The sequence below is a fragment of the Babylonia areolata genome, chromosome 1 (genome assembly GCF_041734735.1).
Source record: "Babylonia areolata isolate BAREFJ2019XMU chromosome 1, ASM4173473v1, whole genome shotgun sequence".
In the NCBI taxonomy this organism is placed as follows: Eukaryota; Metazoa; Mollusca; class Gastropoda; order Neogastropoda; family Buccinidae; genus Babylonia; species Babylonia areolata.
In genome coordinates this window covers 80,527,260-80,544,650 of record NC_134876.1, presented here as the reverse complement: position 1 = coordinate 80,544,650, position 17,391 = coordinate 80,527,260, and the positions used below count along the sequence as shown (strand labels likewise).

General features: G+C 43.8%; 1 protein-coding gene across 2 annotated transcripts; it reads right to left on the bottom strand.

Annotated features, from left to right (window-relative positions):
• Nucleotides 1-414: 414 nt before the first annotated feature.
• On the bottom strand, nt 415-12,403 carry LOC143288026 (uncharacterized). 2 transcript variants are annotated; one of them, XM_076596293.1, is made up of 5 exons: nt 12,186-12,403; nt 3,380-5,658; nt 2,743-2,878; nt 2,040-2,171; nt 415-962 (listed from the first exon to the last, which is right to left on the bottom strand). In XM_076596293.1, the coding sequence occupies exons 2-5, from the start codon at nt 5,639-5,641 to the stop codon at nt 694-696; spliced, it is 2,799 nt and encodes a 932-aa protein (XP_076452408.1). In that variant the 5' UTR covers nt 5,642-5,658; nt 12,186-12,403; the 3' UTR covers nt 415-693. The 2 variants fall into 2 exon arrangements, with proteins under 2 accessions (XP_076452408.1, XP_076452399.1); XM_076596284.1 differs by lacking the exon at nt 12,186-12,403 and adding an exon at nt 8,855-9,178.
• Nucleotides 12,404-17,391: the final 4,988 nt, after the last annotated feature.

Sequence of the window (17,391 nt, the reverse complement as noted above, 5' to 3'; positions counted from 1 at the left end):
ATCTCCCTTCGTTGATCATTCGTTTTCTGTCTTTATTCCAAACGCACGGCTTATAGTCATGATAATCGTACTGACTTACAGACATGCTGCCTTGCATGTATACCGGGTATGTATATAATATGTGGTCCTCTGAAGTATGGGTGAACGTCTTGTTGCGGACCTTATTGCCTTCCAGTTCGCTCTCTTGAGTAAGGGTTTATGCGCAAAAGAGAGAGAGAGAGAGAGAGAGAGAGAGAGAGAATGTGTGTGTGTGTATGTGTTATTCACAGTATAGCCGTATATTATAATGGGTCACTGACTTCTGTTCTTTACCACCACTGTCCTCCGCATGGTCGGCCATATGGCCTACAGTGTGCACAGGAGTTTCTCTTTCAAGCTCAGAATAACTCCCAAACGTTTTTATTCAAGGATGGAGAGAGAGAGAGAGAGAGAGAGAGAGAGAGAGAGAGAGAGAGAGAGTGAGAGACGGAGTAACGACAAACCCTCCCAACACTCCTCCTCGTCACATCAAAACTAATCACGAACAACAACGATAACGACGATGTCTTTCTGGCACTACGGCACAGCAGTCGCAGACCACCCCCCTTTCCCCCTTCTCACCGGATCGGCACCTATCATCCCCTGCCCCGCCTGCCCCCCGTTCCTAGGCCCCCAAACCATCCCCCACCCTCACCCCCACCCCGCCTCGTCACATCAAGCCTTCTCAGGCACAACAACGACCTCGTCTTTCTCGCCCAACACCCCAGCCGCCCTCTTCTCTCTCTCCTCCCGGCGGATGAGTACCTCGGCCCCCACGTAGCCGACGAAGACGGTGACGACGATGCCCATGACCACGTAGATCTTGACGGTGAGGCAGAAGAAGGGGGAGTACGCCATGTTGAAGGCACCTCCTATCCCCTGGGCGATACGCAGCCCGGAGAAGGCCTCTTCGAAGTTGTCCGGGAACACGGACCCGCACATCCCTGTCAGTGAAGGAAAACAGTCATGGTTTCAGTTTAAAGTGATCAACAAAGGTAGTTTCAGTTTTAAATAATCAACAATGATAGTTTCAGTTTAAAGTAATCAACAAAGGTAGTTTCAGTTTCAAGTGATCAACAAAGGTAGCTTCAGTTTAAAGTGATCAACAAAGATAGTTTCAGTTTAAAGTGATCATCTGAAGTAGTTTCAGTTTAAAGGAATTTAAAGTGATCAACAAAGATAGTTTCAGTTCAAAGTGATCAACAAAGAGTTTCAGTTTAAAGTGATCATCTGAAGTAGTTTCAGTTTAAAGGAATTTAAAGTGATCAACAAAGATAGTTTCAGTTCAAAGTGATCAACAAAGAGTTTCAGTTCAAAGTGATCAACAAAGATAGTTTCAATTTAAAGGAATTTTAAAGTGATCGATAAAGATAGGTTCTGTTTCAATTTTAGTAAGGAACTTAAATCACGGTTGAAAAGCTTGTTGTCATACATCTATATCTGATTATAGTATGAACTTTGAAAAAAACAAAAAACAAAAAAACAACCTATTCTTTAATAACTGTACTTGCTGCACGTGTATGGCTGTGATTATTGTGTGTGGTTTACTCTAAGTTAACACATGAAGGTTGTTTTTTTCCATATATATATTTTTAAAATATATTTTTATATACATATCCACTGTGATTATTGCATGTGTGTGACTGACTGAAAATGCTGTCTAACACTTAGGCTATATGTTGGGTAAAGCATAAAGAAATCAACAGTTAATTGTAATATATTTCAAGACGTTCCACATTTTTAAAATTTTTTTACATGCGACGTGTTAGCTACTTCTCTTTTGTGAACTTTCAATATGCCATATTACTATTTATGCTCGTGTTTATTTTATTCTATTATCATTTTCTTGTTGCTAAGTCTTTTTCAAGTAAAGAATGACGTTCTAGCAGGCAGAAGGACTGCCCACTCCCAACAACAGATGTTGATTTTAATAAAAAATAAAAAATTTAAAAAAAAAGAAACCCCCCCAAAATAACAACAATGATTAACTTATATTTCCTATGCCTTCTGGCTGTACTAACCATTGACGGAGAAGTTCCAGATGCCATCAGCGAAGCCGAAGAGACTGGAGATGATGAGCATGGGCACCAAAGAATCTGCCTGGGGCTTCCAGAACCTCAAGGTCACCAGCAGGCCCAGGTTGATGACAGCGGCTGCAGCACACACAGATGCAGACTGTGAGACGCTCTCTCTCTCTCTCTCACACACACACACACATAGGGCTACACACACGCGCACGCTCACGTGCGTTGCTCACAGGTAGACAGTGCGACACATACCTGTTACACACAGAGTCACGTACGACTACATAGTCTATATACATAGTCTACAAGGCAAGACACAAACACACACACTTTAATATTTTGCAAAGGTTATAAATGAACTCAAGGAACAAAACAAACTCAACAAACAAACGCACATAGAGAGTAATGGCTAGCATCGTAATAGACGCCTTAAAACAGACAAGCCGGATTTTCAACAAAACATGTTTTCTGTTGACAAAATATAACTTTCAAGGAGACATTAAAACATGTGGACTGACGCATATTATTGGCTACATCACAGCTGCTTGAAAAACATGCGAAACAAACACACAAATAACCTGCAGTGTCGTAACACACACACACACACACACGAAACAAACAACACCAAAAATCAAAACGCAACAAAAAATATACGTCTTCTTTTTGAGAAGAATGACTGATGGGAAGGGAGGTCACTCACCTAGGCCGATGAAGAAACCACGCCCAACGCGCGCGATGAAGGCCTGACAGACGTAAGAGCTGATGCTGCAGTTGGCCCCGTACAGCATCATGCAGTAGCCCACCATCCACACCCCGATAGGGCACGTCATGAACGCCTGGCACAACCAGTCCAGCAGTCAGTACAAAGCTCACCAAAACTAAACCAAGACCTGAACAATCTAGCAAATCAGTTTACTTATCGGCGCTCGTTAATTAATAATGAAAGTAATTCTAATGAAACACACCAAGGCTTGAAAGATCAACACAGCAATTGATATGAAATTCACAAAACCATAAGAAACACACACACATGCGCGCGCGCGCTCGTACGCACGCCCACACACAGAGTTTACAACCAGAACACCCACAATCCTACGTTACTTGCTGACCATGAACAAATCATCCGGTGTACCTTTACTGACATGCAATATTAATCATAGAAATCTATAAATGAACTATTTGAGTTATGTGTGTAAGGAAACAAAGTACAGTCGTTAGAAATCAACTACTATCAAACGGACCTTGCGAGGCGACATGAACAAAGATTTTGAGGGCACGATGATCAGACGTCAGTGTGGGGGTAGGGGTGTGGTGAGAGAGAATTAATAGCGGCTTACCACGGTGATCTCCGAGCTGACGAAAGAATACTGCATCACACTGTACAACATCAGAGGGAAGAGCAGCTGGAACTTCCTGTTCCGGGAAAATTTGGCAAGGGCCACCATCTGGTCCTTCACTCTCCGCCAGGGGGAGGCGGTGGAGGTGAAGAGGTGGGGGGAGAGCGGCTCCAGCAGACACCAGGCGATGAAGATGCAGATGACGAGCAGCAGCATGAAGGTGCCGAACAGGAGGAAGATGGTGAACTGGGTCACGGAAGCGGCGCCCGTGGTGATTTCGTAATGATGACAGAAGTCCGCTCCACATATATCGACAGGAGACCCTTCGCTGGTGTTCAGTGTCCCTGCTGTGGAACTCCCGTTCCTGGTGAGCAACACCTCTTCAGTCAGGTCCAGAAAAACTGTGCTCATCTCGTGAGAAACGTTTTCAGAGGGCAGATTTTCGCGGTACAAAAGAGAATAATTTGCAACAGTTGCGTTCTGAGCGATATCGTTCACAACAGCAACAGCGGAACTGTCCACGACACTGTCTCCATAAGAAAGTACGAGGGCAGCAATGAGGTTGCCGATAACGAGGTTGCTCTGGTAGATGAGGCAGAAGATACCGAAGAAGCGGTCTGACACCCTTTCGTAAGGCTTGCCCGTGACCCTGGACTCCCCGCGGGCCAGCATGACGACGTAGGTGGACATGGCGTTCCAGATGGTGGTGAGACTGGCGCCCCCGCCCATGGAGGCGGGGATCATGAGCCACATTGCCGGGTACAGGTTGGCGGCCACGTAGAACAGCTGGAACATGAGGCCCACCACGATGACGCGCTTCACCCCCAGTCCCTGCACTAGCACGGGGCTCAGCAGACTGCCCAGGATGTAGAAGACGAACATCACCGCCAGGCTGAAGACCCCCACGGCGCCGTCCTGGTTCAGACTGCTCTGCAGGTTGCGTGTGGCGAAGTTGGCCACGAAGAAAATGGTGATCAGCAGAGCCATGAGCAGCACGTTGCGCATGTGTCGACCACTGGCCACACTGGGCACTCCCTGGTGAGGGTCGTCTTTGGCTGATGAGTCCTCGTCACTGGGGGATTCTCCGTCACTCACTGTCAGGATAGACGGCGGTTTACCGCCACAGCCACCAAGAGACAGCCTGGAACTAAACTCCATGTCTGTCCGGATGTAGCTCAGGGCTTTACGGCAAACTTGGCCCATGTTGTTGACAGAGGCAGAGGCCAGGTTCTGGAAACTGTTGCGAACATGGATGTTGTCCATGGTTTTGGCACGCCAGTTGTTGATGGCCTGTACGCGGAGACTGTTGGTGGCATTGGAATGCCCTTGTTTGGACAGTTTGTAGGCGTTGAGGCTCTCCGTGCTGTGCAGCAAACCGCCCTGGAACGGAACCCTCAGACAGCCAGGCACAGGTTTGTGCGCCAGGTACAGCGATTCAGAGCTTGTTTCATAATCGGGAGCATCCACCTCGTTCACCGTGATGCTGACCATCTCACTGGGATGATGCTCTGCCAGTTGATGCACCAGACTCTCTAAAGCCGTATCCTTCTGCAGTGGAACATCTTCTCCATCTTCGTCTTCATCTTCCTCGTCTGCCAAACACCGACTATTTGCTGACTGATGCTCAGCAACAAACTGTGTATGATCTTCAGCTGTTTCTGTGTCATTGATATCATGGACAGTTTTCTTGTGGTCCTCACAAGGCACCGGAGCAGGATCCGTGTTTCCTTCTTCACTGAACACCTGGTTAGTGTATGCAGCCGGTGCCTTGTCAGCATCGGGCCAGCGGTCCCGGAGGAGACAGTCATCGCTCTGAGCGTTGCCATCACTGCTGCTGTCGTCTTTCAGGAGGCAGGTTTCACTCGCAGAGCTGTCGATGGTGTCCGTGTAATCGCTGTTCATGTAGACATCGGAACCCGAGTCTGAACTGTAGGCGTTGTTTTCTCTTGGAACACGCAATTCCTCAGTGCTGGTATCGCCATGCATTTTACCTTCATTATCGAGTGCCCGTGCATCATGCTGATGCGAGGAAAGATCAACGTTACTGTTCATTTCATGAGGAGAGAAAGGATTCAGTGAGTGTTGCTGGTACGGTTCAGAAATCAGAGGAAGGGTGTCTGAGTGTTGAGTTCGGGGGCTGGGCTGTAGAGCGAGAGTCATGTGCGCCACGTCGACATCTGAACTGAGAGGGGGCTGGTGACAGCTGGGGTACAGACCCTCACTCCCTGCCTGCTCCGCCATGCCGTCCTCGTACTGTAGCATGGTGCTAGTCACGTTGTCTGAAAACAACAAAGACTTCTTCACATCAACGTTGTCTGCAAACAACAAAGGCGTCTTCAGATCAACGTTGTCTGCAAATAACAAAGACTTCTTCACATCAAGTTTGTCTGCAAACAAAAAAGACGTCTTCATATCAACGTTGTCTGCAAACAACAAAGGCTTCTTCACATCAACGTTGTCTGCAAACAACAAAGACGTCTTCACATCAACGTTGTCTGCAAACAACAAAGACGTCTTCACATCAACGCTGTCTGCAAACAACAAAGACGTCTTCACATCAACGTTGTCTGCAAACAACAAAGACGTCTTCACATCAACGCTGTCTGCAAACAACAAAGACTTCTTCACATTAATGTAGTCTGCAAACAAGCCCTCGTCACATTAACATTGTCTGCAAAAAATAAAGACCTTTTCACATTAACGTTGTCTGCAAGCAACAAAGACCTCTTCACATTTGTGAACAACAAAGGCCGGTGGGGGCTTGTCGGTGTGCGCTTTAGATAAGGTACAGCTTTGAAATCCAACATGACGTCAAGACTCTGATTCATCACACATTGACAAAACAGGGAAAGGGAGGGGGGAGAGACCCCAACTCCCTCCATATCTCTTCCCCCCCCCACTCCCCAACACATACCTCACAAGTGCAAGAAGAACACTGTACTTCTATCACTACAACTTCTGAATAAAATATTTTTTTAGAATTAAAAACAAACAAAAAAAAAAAAAAAAAAAAAAACAACAACGACGAAGAGGATGATGAAAACAACAATAACAACTACTACTACTGCTGCTGCTATTGCTTGTTAATGTTACAGTTTGCAGTGACGAGAAAAAGTCTCTGTACCGTACTGTGTCGTGCGGTGCGACGTGTTTTTTTTTAAACGTGTGTCGGGCAAGACACACCATCCATCTCGTGGACTGTTGACAAATGGTGACTTCAGTCCACGGTGTGCTAAGGTTGAGGTCAAGGTGAAACAGCAGGCTACCGTCTAATTCGGCGGTACATCAAGAGTAACTACAATAGTTAGAAGTGTCTGCCACGTGTTGGGAAGAAACGAGGCCCCGAGGCCAGAACAAAGTGTGTGTGTGTGTGTGTGTGTGTGTGTGTGTGAGTGTGTGTGTGTGTGAAGTGAGGCCTCGAGGCCAGAACAAAGTCTCTGTGTGTGTGTGTGTGTGTTGTGTGTATGTGTGTTGTGTTGTATGTGTGTGTGTGTGTGCGGGCACACACATACACACACAAAAAAAAAACTGGACTGTCTTAAGATGTCATACTTGTAACCGGCCACTTTTTGTTAAAAGGTGAACACTTTTTGGTGAAGGTGCGATAGATTTTCACCCTTTGTTTTTAGAGCGAACCATAGCGATGATGTTGACGCTGACCATTATTAACAATTCGTTATTCCCGCCGTATGGCAGATCAGTTGCTGTTTTATCTCGTGCTGTTATAGTTTGCCCTGCCCCCCTCCCTCCACCCCACCACTGTACTGGCAACCCATTGCTCTTCAGTTCTTTTTGTGCTGTTCTGCCTCATTTCTCCCTGGATCTTCTTTGCGCTCATTCCCCATCACACACAGTATCAGTTACTCAAGGAGGGGTCACTGCGTTCGGACAAATCCATATACGCTACACCACATCTGCAAAGGGCTACTACAGGAAGCGCAGCTGCTTGTATTATCTAGGACGTGTCCTAACCCAGCGCCATCTTCTTCGCTCGCTCTCAGTGGTAATGTCCAGCATGGAGATAATTCTATGGAATCAATGTTTTGGATGGTGTCTGGCACCAGAACAAAAAAAAACCCCAAAAAACAAAAACAAACAAAAATCAGTGCATTTGGAAACTGATCTGTCACCTTTTCTAAACCCATCTAGGAAACGTGTATGTTGAAGATCTAGTCACACACGATAAGAGGTTTTCGATACCAAGTATGAACAAAATAACACGCTCACGAACTTGCTGCAAATCCCTCAAGGTCTGATCAGCAGGTTTACACGGGTTCATGTGCAGGTCAGCCATCTGTTACAATTCACCCATGTTTGATGATTTCTTCATCTTGAACTCGCATGTCACTTTATACTTTATTATCCCAATATGCAAACTATATGGTCTGCCAGCCGGAATCGTATCTGCATAATAAAATGATCAATTAAGAAAGCAATAATGTCCAACCACCATAATTCATGACAAAGTGAATAACGCCAAACACACACACACACACACAGAGAGAGAGAGAGAGAGAGAGAGAGAGAGAGAGAGAGAGAGAGAGAGAGATAGGACTCGAAATTAAAAGGATAAAGTACAAGCTTCTTTCCACTATGCCCTCATAATGATAACAACAAGAAATGATAATAACAATAAAAAAAATGTAAAACAAAATGAACAATGTAAAAGCAATACAAAGAGAAAATGGAGGAGAGAATGGGAGAGAGAGAGGGGGAGAGAGAAAGAGAGAGAGTAAATAAAAATCTGCATTGACTTAGGTAAAGGACTGATAGGATAAGGATGTTGGAAATCCGATGTTGGTGATTTTTTTTTTCGGTGACGAATTCGTCATGGGGGTTGCCAGTACCATTCACCTGTTTTGCACAGGGACCTTAAACAGGGAACAGCAATACACATTTTCACTGCTGACCGCGATCCTCACATCCATAACCCTCTCTTTCTCTCTCTCTATATATATATGGTTTGTTTGTTTTTGCCTATGTTCCATCAGTCCCAACTAAATTCTCTCGTACCATTCAACGTATTTAAGTCTCTTGTTCAATAGTCACAGTACTTCAGTTGGATAATCAGTGCTGAAGGTGTAGAGTGTATGGACTATTCCTCACTCTGCCACGCGTCCCAGTCAGTCTCGGCTCTCTCTATACCTCCTTAAAGTTATATGAAATTTGAATTTATTATTCTTTTATATTTTTTTTTACTATCATTGACGCGCCTCACGCTTATTTGAGGTCAATATGTTTTTTCAATCGTTCGTTGTAACAGTCAGCTTACTGATGAAAAATATCAATCGATCCTTTCCGCTCAAGTCCTCTCATTATTATATCATTTTCTTACAGTCACACATTAATGTCCAAGACTCGCATATAAAACCTGCCAATATCGGGATGGCTTGACGTTCTCTCTTTATTACGCTTCTTTTTGATAGTCATACCGCGTGGGCTTAGAGTTTAACGTGATTCACATATAAAACCTACCAATATCGTGATGACTTGACGTCCATTTGTTGTTGTTGTTGTTGTTGCTGCTGCTTATCGTTCACCGTACTGTTGCTGACGACGAAAACAAAGTCGACCATTCTCTCTTTCTAGTTTTCTGTTTTCATGGTTGTAGCCAAACACCTACGCTTTGGACTCACACATCAGTGCACAGTGCGTGTGTTTACAGCGCCACAAGCACTGGGGTGGTAACAGCAGCCAGCCAACTGCAAGCGGAGGCGGTTGTAACCAGCCAAAACCGGTTGGAACTGGCGGGGTCCACAAACCCACAACTGAGATGAAACGAACGCAAAGCGCAAAGTCAAGGTACGGCAAACCCACTAAGCGGATTCCATGGGCATATCCCCCTCCCCCCACTCCCAACCAGGCGACACAGTCCATTGACTGGACTTTTTGAAGCCGGTCCCTTTGAGCCCGGGGCAATTCATAATACAAAACTGAGAGAGAGAGAGAGAGAGAGAGAGAGGATTTATTCATATGGCTTTAGTCCTTTTGAAAGGGGCAAAACAGCAGCGTCGCACATCATCGGTCTTCTGTGACATGTAATTCTCTTCGTCTCTTGTGTGCTTTATACAGATAGGCAGGGACCTTGTTGACGACATTGACAAGAGAAGTCTTAACAGGCAAGGGTTTGAGAAAGAAAGAAAGAGTAGGCAAGATAAAATCTTAAATCTTTGGGCGAGGATAATTGGAGTGCACGGGTATGTTTTTTTGTTTTGTTTTTTAGGTCCCCCTTTTCATATCTAGTTCTCTCCTTTGAGAGGGAGGAAGGAGGGGGGGAAGAAGAGCTCATATTTGAAGGTAAGAAGACTTGCAGAGGTTTCAATAACAGCCAATAAACTGTCAAGAAAGTATTTGAGAACAGCAGGTTTTAAAATCGCTTTGGTCATTGAAATAATCTTTTCGTGCTGCAAGAATGCTGGCGTGATTTTGCTTTAAAATCTCACTTTCTCTCTCCCCAACTCTTCTTCTTCTCTCTCTCTCACACACACGCACCCACACACATGCGCGCAGGCACATATACACAGACACACTCAGTGTCTTTTAACCTCAAGAACAGATCACAGAAAGCATGATTTATGCTCAAATTAAGCCAAGACACGCAAAGAACAAGAAAAACAAAGCATAAAAAATGTTGAAGCAAAGAGAAAGATTCCCAACCGGAACAAAATTCGTGAAGTTTGGATGGATGGAAACTATGCCCCCCGTCTTGGAATGAGGACATGCTTTTAATGCACGTCTCAGTGACCTCAACTCAATCCTGCACTGAGGTCACTCAACCCTCCACCAAGTCCAAAACAAGAAAACAACGAGTGCAGAGATGACCTAAAACGTGGTTCATTCTATTTTATTTATTTATTATTCTTTTTTTTTTCTTTTGGTTTGGTTCGTTGCCCCCAAAAGCATTTGGCAACTTCAGCGTACCACCTAATGTTCAGGTTCATTTGAAAATTACACGCTGTCCATGCATTTGGAGTGCTCTGTTGTTCTCTCTGAAGATGTCTGGTATGGTCAAGCCTACAGTTTGAACCGTGATTCAGTTAAATCTTTCAAATGGACAGTCCTTCAGTAAAACGGAATGCCTAATTCATCAGCCGAGACGTAATAATATCTTCATTTCCTATGCCGCTGGGACGGTGTACCGCTCAATACGACTGAGACAAAAGTTTCCAACTGTCACTTTTGACAGCTAAAATGGTCCAATGTGTAAGGAAAAAACAAACCAACCAAAAAACATCAACGGCAACAATTTGCAGTAGCGACAGCAGCAGCCCCCCCCCAAAAAAAAACAGCAACAAAAAAACAAAAACACACAAAAAAAACCACACACACACACAAAAAAACCAAAAACAAATAAACACAAAACAACAACAACAACAAAAAACAAACAACAACAAACAAAACAAACAACAACAAAACAAAAATTAGCAGCAAAAACAGCAGCAATAATGATAACAGCTGTGAGTAATCTAACAATATTCCTCAGAGTGTTTGCGACCTTTACACACACAGATGTATATATATATATATATATATATATATATATATATATCTGTGTGTGTGTGTGCGTGCGTGCGTGCGTGTGTGTGTGTGTGTGTATACAACTGTAGGTGGGTTCATCAAATTAGGCCATAGAAGAGGATCAATTACAAGGAGTCCAAAGTCACCAACGACACCAGTTCCCCTCCCGGCCTCCCTTTCGCCCCCTCCCCCACACTCACACAAAACGCACGAAACATAAACTTACATGCACAGCTGGTATACGGGTCTAACTGTTTGTCTATCACTGTGTGAGCACGTGTGTGAGCACGTGTGTGTGTGTGTGTGTGTGTGTGTGTGTGTATCACATACCCGCCTGTCTATGTTTCTGTCTCCGTCTTTCTCAAAAGTGTCGTGGGAAGGTAGGGAGGGTGTTACAGACATGCTAACATTACACAGTTTAAGATTCAACAAATATTCTGTTAAAGATGTAAAAACATGATCATACTGCACCACCAGCCCAAGTTGAGGTCGTGAACTAAAAAAGGCTTTTGTCAGTCTTGCGTGCAACAGAATTCAATATAAGAAGTATTCTTTAACAGGACAATCACGGAAAATGGTAATCACCACAAGAGATAAATGACTGAAAAACATAAATAAAACATTTTTTTAATCATGAAATTACACCAATAGGATTTAATAAATCATTTTGATTTAAGTAACATTAAGCTGGTGTCTACTTTCTTCAGTTGAAATAAAGGCGGCACGTGTATTTTTTTCTCCTGGGAAAGTTTACACACAGTCGTAGCAAAATTCAAATAGACAAGTAAATAAAGAGAGAAAGAAAATATGCAAATGATAAAGAGACTGTCGAATAAAAAAAAATATATAAAAAGAACAAAATGTTGCCGGGCCACACATATCGCGAAGCCATTCTGAGCAATGAAAGAAGCAATAAAAACGCACAAATGAACATATTAAGGAATGAATCAAATGAAATCAATATAAAGAAGCATGGAATATTTTCCAGGCCAAATAGTTTATACTAAAGACTGAAGTGTAGATCGAATAAATAAAGAATGAAGCACAGACAATAAGCTTATGACCACACGTCCAGCAAAACCATTATTTAAGCAACGAATGAAGTAAAACAATCAATACATAGGTCTAAATGAACGAACAAACGAATGAACAGATAGATAAATAAATAATAAATAAAAGCATGAAATCTTACCGGAACCACAGAGCTGAAACCAAGGGGAGGGAAAAACCTATGTAAATAAATAAATAAATAAATGAATAAAGAATAGTATGAAGCACAAAAACTCACCTGACAACACAGGTAGACTGCACGTGGTTTGGGCTCCCAAACAAACACAAACGAACAGCAAAGGCCTGCCTCTGTCGGGTAGCGTCTGCGCGATCGCCCCAGCTATGACGGCTTTTATAGTTCGCGTGCATGCAGACTGGTTTCACCGCGCTTGTTGCGAAAAATAGGTGGGAATTCATGTCTCTGTTGCTTGAATAGGTCGCCGAAGCCTGTGCAGTTGGTTCATATTAACTACCTCCTCTCACAACAGTCGACTTGCCTTGGATCAATGGGCCCACGGGGTGTTGGCGAGTGTGAGGGGTGGATGGTTCAATTTTTTTTCTTTTGGTTGTTTTGTTGTTGTTGTTTTTGTTGTTGTTGTTGTTGTTTGAAAGAGTGTATCAGAGTTGGGTTTGGTTGTCACATTTTTTTTCTTTTTCTTTTTGTTTATGTTTTTGATGCATATTTACACAGTGGTTTCCACTACCCCCAAACGGGATACAAAGCATAATGTTAATAAATTATCTGTCGGATACAACAAACACACACGCACGCACAGAAAAAAACACACAAACATACACCACCGTGTCTCAGTGTAAACCCTTACTACGAATTCCCATCATAATGAAATGAATATGAGTCAACATACGAAGTTATGCCAACATACACACTTCTTCTCTTCTTCTTTTCAATACAGATCAAATGCAAAGTACACATTTCCATGCAAACGCACCTCCCCCCCCCCCCCGTTTCCCCCGGTGTGTGTGTGTGTGAGAGAGAGAGAGAGAGAGAGAGAGAGAGAGAGAGACAGAGACAGAGACAGACAGAGAGAGAGAGAGAGAGAATGTGTGTGTGCATGTCAATGCTCCCGACTGTAGCAACGTATGTGCTTTCACGATCTGATGTGTGAAGCTGGGTTCATGCCTCGGTCACTGGCAGACCGTGCGTCTGACCCACCACACTCCCTTTTTTTCAATAAAAACCTGGCGTAGTGCAGCGCATATGGATCAGTCCACACGCACTGACGCCTTCATTGAAACTGAAACTTCTGCTTCTTCTTCAACGTATTCATTTTTCCTTTTCCCACTGTCATTTTTAAGCCCTATCCCCCACCCCCTTCCTCCACACAGTGCCCACCACCGCCTTTCTCCTTTTGCCTGAATGTCAGTCGTGACGAATTTCGTTAAAACTACTACAAAACAAAAAACCCCATCGAATTTCGCTCGACCGATATATATATATATATATATATATATATATATATATATATATATATATACCATCTAACATGTATTCCTAAAGTCACAAAACTGTGACTTTACAATTTTACCAAAATAAACTTTAACACTGATGATTCCTCCTAAACATGTATCAGGCGATAAATTCTTCACGATTTTAATATCACTTCTTTTCTGAGTTAAATCGTAAGAAAAACACTTTCGCCACAGTTCGAGATTGTTGTTCATATAGCCCACACCATCAAACAGAATGTTATATCTGAATATTAGATAAGAAACAATAAACATTCTTCTAAGATCAGTATAGAACGGGCTTGCATATAACATATGAAATGATAGCCAATTCATCCTTCTTTATACTGTCACAAATTGGGTAAAACTTTGCAACGGGGTTTTCACAGCAGGATATCTCTCACTGACTTTTAATTGGCAATGCTCCAGGTTTTGTGTCAAACCCACTCGGAGGCAATAAACACACACACACACACACACAGAGATTCAGATTCAGATGGTTTATTCATTTTAGGCCTGGGCCCCTCATGAAGGGGACTGTGAACAGACAATAATTAGAGAGAGAGAGAGAGAGAGAGAGAGAGAGAGGATGGGGAAGGGTAGATGATAAGGGGTACAATCCAATCATGCATTTGGAGAGAGAGAGGGGGGGGGGGAGGGAGACAGAGACAGTGTTTACTTTATTGTTGAAGAATCCATAATTTCAAGGTTCATATTTTGTATACACACACACACAAACACACACACAGAGAGAGAGAGAGAGAGAGAGAGAGAGAGAGAGAGAGAGAGAGAGAGAGAGAGTTTACTTTATTGTTGAAAAAGCCGTAATTTCCATGTTTATATTTTGCACACACACACACACAGATATTCAGGTAGTATTTGTATTTATCATCAGCGACTGCCCGGGCACTTTTGTTTCACTCACAACACCGCGTGGCCACACTGACCTCTGGTTGCCCCCAGAAATCACCTGCATGCATGGCCTGTTTGTGCTTTGATGTGAACGGTTGTGAACTTGTGTGAGCGTGCGTGTGTGCGTTCGACTGTATGATCTGGAGTTCTCTCACCAGTGTGTTCAGTTGGAGGAGAGGAGCGCAGTGGGAAGACATATACGGATACCCCCTCCAAATCCCCTCCCCCCCCCCAACCCCAACCTCCCACAGAGTGTCGGATGGGGAGAGGGAGGAAGAGAGGAAGATCAGAGAGAGAGAGAGAGAGAGAGTGTGTGTGTGTGTGTGTGTTGATCGACAGCTCTCGCCTATAAATAGTTCATTTCTCCTCCTGACCATAAAATGAATAGGAAAAGCAGAACAGACAGAAAGGTTGGAGAAAAGAATGCATTGTGCGTACGTGCGTGTGTGTGTGTGTGTGTGTGTGTGTGTATGTGTTCAAGGTTTTACCAGCGAACTGGGTTCATGGTGCATACATCAAGTGTCAGCAATATCAGTTCCTTTCATGTGGCATCCTGAGGAGAGATTTTTTATACTGGTGTGTGAGAAGAGGAGGGGCCATGTAGGATGTGGGATGTGCGTTCGTGCAGAAATGTGCGAGACAGTGCCCACGCGTGTGTGTCGTGTCCGTATGCACAGGTTTTGTGTTGGGTGTTCAAGTGTGTGTGTGTGTGTGTGTGTGTGTGTGTGTGTGTATGTCTGTGTGTTTATTTGTAAGCTGTGTGTGTGTGTTAATTTGTATGCCATACGTGTACGGTTTTTTTTCATGTGTGTGTGTGATATTATGTGTGTGTGTGTGTTTAATTGTAGGCCAAGCGTGTCAGTGTTTTTTTTGTTGTTGTTGTTCAGTGCGTGTGTGTTAATTTTTTTGTGTATGTGCTAATAAGCGTGTGCGTAAATGCATCGACTGCTGCCAGTGTGTACCTCAGCTTGAATCTTCATTTTGCACAGCGGCAACACGTTGAGCTTCGCTCCACTGCTTCCCAATATACTGTTCTTTTTTTCCACTCTCACACCTCCCCTCTGCGTTCTTCTCGGGTCGCATTGACCCACTGCACTTTTTTTTTTTTTTTTAATGGCTCTTTTCACCTCCTTTGAAGAGAGGAAACATTTTTGGCACACTTTTATCTGTTTAGCTGTTTGACGAGTGCACAGGTGTGTTTGTTTTAGTTGACATGTAAAAATGATATAAAATGTGTGTGTGTGTGTGTGTGTGTGTGTGTGTGTGTGCGTGCGTGCGCACACGCAATTCCTTCATCTTCAACTGACGATGCCCAAGGTATGTGCGAAGAACGGATTTGCATCCGTAGAAAAATTACAACAGTATTGAAATTTCCTACATAAAAGACATAGACATACTTGTAAAAAAATATTTGTTTGTGTACGAGAGACTTAAGAAGAAAAGCGATTGAATGAGTAATACCAATGTGCAAAAGACGCTTCACCCTGTTAACCCATTCACCGCCAGTCACTTTAGAGTGCAACACTCCCTGGCGCCAGAAGCACAGAAAAGATGACGTCTAGGAATAGCTGGGATTCCCCTGTGATTTGTACGGACTGATGGCCAATCATATGTCCGAAAATCAACTGAACGGCAGTTTGTTTGTTGCATATAACCGACCCATGATCTGATCGCATTTCAGTGACATCAACGCTCTACCTGGTTAGTGCTGAAATACGACATTGGTGGTGAAAGGGTTAACATTTATATCATTAGTGTCAGCTGACAAAATTATCTTGTTTCTGAAAGCTGACGCACTCTATCTAAAACGCCTGGAGAGTCCATCGAACAATCGCCACTATATCTCACATGAAAACAACAGCGGGTTTTTCTGGCTAAGTCAGTACGCTGACCAGGGGTCATTGTCATCTCTGATATTACATGTACCGGTCAAGCATTTTGCTGTGTCGACAGCTGGTGTGTGTCCCGAAACAGAGGCCAGCGGCTGTGCCGGTTGAACGAGTGCCCTTCAAGTTGGCCTCTGATAATGGGTTTGTTCGTCTGCTTGGCACTCATGCACGCAGCCCCAGACTGGCCGGGCATCCGTCCATGGGATGGGGGTTACAAGTCTTCTGCTGGAATCTGGGGAGGTCATGCTCATTATGTGCGCACTCGAGCGAGCGCATACACAGGAACACAAAGCATGTACACACATACACACACTCGCGCGCCCACACACAGATGCAAAACGTGAACACACACACACACACACACACACACACACACACTTTCCTTTTTCTCTCTTCTTATCATCACATCTGTGAATATGTAAGATTGTATAAAATGAAAACCACAACATGAACTACTGCTGCTTCCACAACACAAGTTCTACGTTAGAAGAAACATTTCACTTCGATTACTTTTTTTGCCCGCACGACGCGCCAGTAATTTGCTTCATTCGTTTTACACGCTGGAAATGATCTGTACACTTGTCTGCTCTTTTTCTCCGCTTAATTTTAGAGAGAGAGAGAGAGAGGGGGCCGGGGGGGGGGGGGCGAGCAAAGAAAACTCCAGAAAAACAACAACAACAAAAAACAAACTTATCGAACATTAAAAGTGGTGCAGAGAAATTATACATGTGTATTAAAACAAAAACCGAGTGTGATTTTTTCCCTTCCCTTTTCTTTCTTGTTTCTTTTTTTTTTTTGGCTGATGAAGACGTTCATATGAAACACTTCCAAAGAATAGAAATTAACAAGAGAACAAACTGTTCCATGAGCTGCATGCATCTGAGGCCACAGAAAATGAAAGTTTGCATGTTGTTTGCATATGTGGTGTTTGGCCTGGGTGACTGAGGGTGGGGTATCATACTTGACGCCGTCGTGTGTTGGTTTTCATGTTGCTTTTAATCAGTGTGTGTGTGTGTGTGTGTGTGTGTGTGTGAGAGAGAGAGAGAGAGAGAGAGACAGACAGACAGACAGAGACAGAGAGAGAGAGAGAGAGAGAGAGAGAATGCGTGTGCGTGCAGTGCGCGCCCCCGCGCGCATGTGTGCGCTTTGAACAAGACCCCGTATTATTATTTTTTG

Coding starts and splice junctions, on each gene's coding strand:
- LOC143288026 (XM_076596293.1), bottom strand. CDS start 5,641: ATGCTACAGTACGAGGACGGCATGGCGGAGCAGGCAGGGAGTGAGGGT. Junction 2,879..3,379: donor TCAGCTCGGAGATCACCGTG/GTAAGCCGCTAT, acceptor TGGTTGTGCCAG/GCGTTCATGACGTGCCCTAT. Junction 963..2,039: donor CTGGAACTTCTCCGTCAATG/GTTAGTACAGCC, acceptor CTTCACTGACAG/GGATGTGCGGGTCCGTGTTC.